The 5,273-nt window shown below is 38.8% G+C and overlaps 2 protein-coding genes across 2 annotated transcripts; one reads left to right on the forward strand and one right to left on the reverse strand.

Annotated features, from left to right (window-relative positions):
• Nucleotides 1-242: 242 nt before the first annotated feature.
• HELRODRAFT_163779 (hypothetical protein) lies at nt 243-921 on the reverse strand (the record flags this gene model as incomplete). Its single annotated transcript, XM_009027554.1, has 2 exons — nt 243-344; nt 697-921. The coding sequence occupies 2 exons, from the start codon at nt 919-921 to the stop codon at nt 243-245; spliced, it is 327 nt and encodes a 108-aa protein (XP_009025802.1).
• A 1,958-nt stretch (nt 922-2,879) lies between these two features.
• HELRODRAFT_163780 (hypothetical protein) lies at nt 2,880-4,140 on the forward strand (the record flags this gene model as incomplete). The annotated part of the gene is made up of 2 exons (XM_009027555.1): nt 2,880-3,342; nt 3,458-4,140. The coding sequence occupies 2 exons, from the start codon at nt 2,880-2,882 to the stop codon at nt 4,138-4,140; spliced, it is 1,146 nt and encodes a 381-aa protein (XP_009025803.1).
• Between the last annotated feature and the right edge of the window lie 1,133 nt (nt 4,141-5,273).

Genomic DNA, 5,273 nt, shown 5'->3' on the forward strand with positions numbered 1-5,273 from the left:
TCAACGCACTTTTATACGCAAGTCCGCACGCAACATCACTACGCATGTTCCTTCACTCCCTCTCTTTCTCTCTTTCTCTCTCTTTCTCTCTCCCTTTCTCTCTCTCGTCACTCCTCTTCACTTCTTTTCACTCCCTCTTCACTCCTTTTCTCTCTTTTTTTAATTTTTCTCATTTATTTTTTAAATTTAGACTTTTTCTTCATTTTTCGTTTTCTTTTTCCTTCTTCCAAATTGTTTTTTCATCACTTTTTCTGGATTATCCCCATCGCAGTTAGTACAAAGCCACATTTTAGCAGCGTGTACTTACTACGTACACATGTGGATGAGGTAATGTGGTGTGGTGTCTGGTGGTGTGGTGAGGTGTGGTGTGGTGTGGTGGTATGGGATTGGATGAGATGTTATATACGTAATAAGACATGGGGTAATGTGATGTGATGGGGTATGATGTAACGTGAGGTAAAATGATGTAATGTGTTTTAATACAATTTAAGACATCATAAACTTAAAAGCGGACAATAGAGTTTGAACTAGGTCACCGGGTAAATCTCTGACATGTAGTTTGGTGTGGTGTAAAGTTTATCAATGATTAAAAACAGTTGCTAACCTCCCGTTAACGTTGTTAATCTCATTAGAAATCATTTAATTTCAAACACTCTTTTATTATAAGATATAATAATATTTATTGCCACATGTAACCTTACTAGAGCGTATAATTATTACAAGATTCATAGTGATGGTCGACCCCTGTCCCAACCCGCCACCAGATTGGTAGACGGTGCATGCGATGCCAACGACACCACAAAAATGTGGGTGGCCGCATGCGAGCTGCTCCGATAAGAAAAGAAAATCTTCGCGTACGACATGTGGTGCAATCAGACCTCGCATGGACCAGCGTTGGCCGCCTTGACGAGGCTGCAACATGCGGCGATCAAAACTCGTAAACAGTCGTGAATAATTTTGGTTTCTTGTATATAAACGAGAGAAACAAAATATAAACAAACACAAACAAACATTTCGGCAAACAAATTTGTGTAGCAATTGACAAACACATTTAAATGCTCTTTCCAAACATACAACACAAACATATGCCAGAGAGCGTTATAAACATACATACATGCATCAATATACAAACACACAGACATCTTCATAGTAACATTACCAATATCGCATTGCAGACATACAATATTGCTGTAGGTAGAGACGCGCAATGGATAAGGGTCCGTGAAAATATTTTAAGCACGCAAATATGATAAACACAAAATATTATAGATACGTGATGGTGCAATGGTTAACGTGCCTGGCGTTGTTGACGCAGTGTCCGGGTTCGAATGTAAAGAGATCTCCACCTACCACATGCAAACGTGTGCGATGCGTTGATTCACGCGTATTTAGACAATGTGTGTTTGTTGTAATGTTAATGCTCCTCAGTCGCTTGTCATGGCGCTAAATGAATGACATTATTATTATTATTATTATTATTATTATTATTATTATTATTATTATTATTGTTATTATTGTTATTACTATTGTTATTGTTATTATTGTTATAATCATAGTGGGTACACAACATTAGAAGCATACAAACAACACAGACATACGTAGACACGTGAGATGTACAAACACGACAACATTCCAACAGCAGAATGGATGGGTTACGATGCAAACAAGCAAGAAGACGAAAAATTTGGTCGGCAATTTATTGTTAGGCATAGATTGCTCAATGATACTAGCGTTCTTATCAGATTGAATAGTAAATAAACATTGCAAGTGGTTTCTTCTTATTGTGAAGGTACACCTAAAAAAGATTTTGGTTTAGCAAGCTTTCATAAATAAACGAAGTACATTTTTGTGCTTGCACATTTGAAATGAACAGATAAGTTTACATTTGCCCTTAGCAGACGTGCGTATGGAGAGCGGAATGATTGCTGAAATGTGTACAAGTTTGTATCAATGTATGTATAAAGTTTGTATCAATGTTTGTATCAAGTTTGTATCAATGTTTGTATCACTTTGTATCAATGTAAGTTGGTATCAAGTTTTTGTGGTCTCCTGTGTGAAGTGTGAGTTGAAAGCAAATTGACAGAACATGGAAAGCCAAATCTAATAAGATTTCGATACGTTAAATCAGGGAATTCATGAAAACAAATTTGTTCAATAAAAAAAACAAATAAATAACAAAAACTGAACACACACGCACAACAATTTTTAACATAAAGTTCAAAATAAGTTTAATTTACAATGGAGTTTCTGGAAAGTTTTCAAAAATTATTCCTCCCCACGTAATCCTGTCTATAAATCGCTCATGACATTTGAAACATCTATCATATTAATAACATTAATCAAGGACATCCATAACATTCATAAAACTGTTAACGCATAATAATAATGATATGTTATTAAAATATTGTTATAACCGTGCTATCGAACGCATAGAACATTCTAGAATATGCTAGAATCGGACCATCTGGAAGAATCTAGAAACGACGCTTGCGAAGAGTATATAAGCGCACGTCGCAAGAAGATTAGCGATTAGTGAAATTCGTGATTTTGTAAATTCGTGACTCTGTGATTTTGTGAATAGCGATTCGGTGAATTATTTAAAGCGATATTTGATATGTTTTGTTGACGTTGTCATAGCGATAGATTTTGAACAATTTAAAAGTTAATTGTTGTGTTAATTTGAATTTGCTAGAAATAAACGATTAGTTGATTTCTTCTTTAAATAAAGTTTAATAACTAATAACTGTTTGGAGTATTTTATTCAATTGAAGATTTGAACCCGTCGCATCGTAAATCGGTTACGACAGCGAGTATTATAACATTGGTGTCAGAAGTGGGATCTTCGACCAGCGAATTACTACTCATAGTAAAAGAACACGATGTCAAAACTGTGTGGTTTGAACATAGTTCAACTACGAGAAGAACTACAGAAACGAAGCCTTGTCACAAGTGGCAACAAAGAAGTACTAGTAGCACGTCTGAGAGAAGCTCTCATTGACGAAGGTAAGAACCCAGACGAATTCAAGTTTGATGGTGCTGACGAAGACAATGAAATTAGCACAGGCACGTTTACAACCGCTAAAATGATGGAACTTCTGCTTAGTATGTCAACTGAAATAAAACAACAGATCAATGAACAGTCCGAACAGATCAAAGAACAGTCCGAACGACAGTCCGAACGACAGACAGAAGAGATAAAACAACAGATCAAGGAACAGTCCGAACGACAGACAGAGGAGTTAAAACAGATCAAGGACCAGCTAAAACACGTAAAATTGGAAGTGGCAGAACAGATTGAAGAACAGTCAACAAGAATAGAAATGATCGAGCAGAAACTTGATCGTCAGACCGTTGAGGTAGATCACAAGATAGACAAATTGAAGCGAGAATTGGAGCAATCCAAAAAAAATGGCCATGCCGTTAGATTACGCATCCGGAAGAATTTTGAAGGTACCAGCATTTGACGGAGAGATGTCCTGGAACGTTTATAAAACCCAGTTCGAAGCAGCGGCAACTAGTAACTGTTGGAACGGAAAAGAACGAGCAACAGCACTGATACTGGCCCTGCAAGGTTCAGCAGCAGAGGTTCTTCAGACGATTTCGGCGGAGAACCACTTCAACTATGAAGTTCTGGTTAGCGCGTTGGATTTACGTTATGGTGAAGAACACATGATACAGATTTATCGATCTCAACTTAGAAACAGAACGCAACGATCTGGTGAATCCATTCAGCAGCTGGCAGAAGATATCGAACGGTTGACATTGCTGTCGTATCCGACATCAGACCCCGAGCATAGAGACAAAACTGCCCTGGATACGTTTATCAAAGCCCTTTGTGATTCGGAACTCAAGCAATCCCTTCTCTTGTCAGGTAAACGAAAACTCAAGGATGCCGTTGCGCACAGTCTCACTTTTGAATCGGCAAAGCAAGCATCAAAAAGTGACGTACGTCTACGCCAAGTACATGAAGAATGCCCTTGCCAGAAGGTGGTTGTGAAACGCGAACCTCAACAGCATGGTGTACCCCAATGCTGGATTTGTGGTGAAAAAGGCCATCTACGTCGTGATTGTAAACACCGCCTAAAAGATAACTACTTGCCGAAATTGCGCGACAAGATGGCGCAAAAGAAGAGAAGATGATCCTGTTTCAGGATTGGCCCCTTCTAACGAAAGGAAAACAAATAAGAGCCAACTTTGTGGGACAGAGGTTGGCTAGTAGAATTGACGCCCCCAGTACCGTAATTAACGTTTCCAGACTACATCGAAATCGAAACGACCTACGTTTCCAGACTACATCGAAATCGAAACGACCTATGGCTGAACGGAAAAGTTGATCAACGAGAATGTGTAATTACAGTCGACACCGGAGCAACAAAATCGATTTTAAGATCTGATTTGGTACCCAATCTAAAGAAAGAGACTTCTAACAAATACATCCTTCGAACAGCTACCGGAGGAACAGCTTCAGTCTATGGAAAGATTCTCCGTACTGTTCAGCTAGGCGACTTGTTATTCAAAGGTTCATTCTTAGTCGCGGATATCATCGACGAATGCATAATAGGTGTCGACTTTCTGACAAAACGCATTCTTAGATGGAGAAATACAAAAGTGATAATGGGGGATTGCGACGAAAAATGCATTCGAGTGACAGTCGATTGTGACATAGAACTACCTCAATCATATGAAAACATCGTATGGGGCAAGTTGAATTGCGATCCTGGGGGCCACCAGTTCTATTTGATGGAGCCAACCTCAACGACAAATGTACAGAACGCGGTCATTGGAAAATGCCTGGTAGAAGCGAACAAAAATGGTCTTATTCCTCTCAGAATAATGAATACCGCTAAACACACTGTTAAAATTAAAAAAGCGAGGAAATAGGTAATTGCCAATCAATAAATTTGGTGAAATCATTAGATATGGAGCAACAGGAAAAGGTTCTACCAACTGACAAAGAACTTACCAAAAATCTACTGGATGAACTCAATTTGTATCAAGAAGACCGTCTAAAAGCCGAGGCGTTGATTGCTGATTTTGCAGACGTGTTTTCAACCGGTGACAATGACCAAGGTAAAACAGCTCTGGTAACTCACCGAATTGATACTCAGGATTCGAAACAGATCCGACAAGTACCACGACGTCTTCCTCTAGCAAAACAAACAGAAGTAAACGAAATGATAACGACAACGCAGAATCAAAGCGTCATCGAACCGTCATCAAGTCCCTGGATTTCGCCAGTTGTTTTGGTAAAGAAGAAGGACGGCACTACCCGT

Source organism: Helobdella robusta, assembly GCF_000326865.2.
Source record: "Helobdella robusta unplaced genomic scaffold HELROscaffold_5, whole genome shotgun sequence".
NCBI classification, from domain to species: domain Eukaryota; kingdom Metazoa; phylum Annelida; class Clitellata; order Rhynchobdellida; family Glossiphoniidae; genus Helobdella; species Helobdella robusta.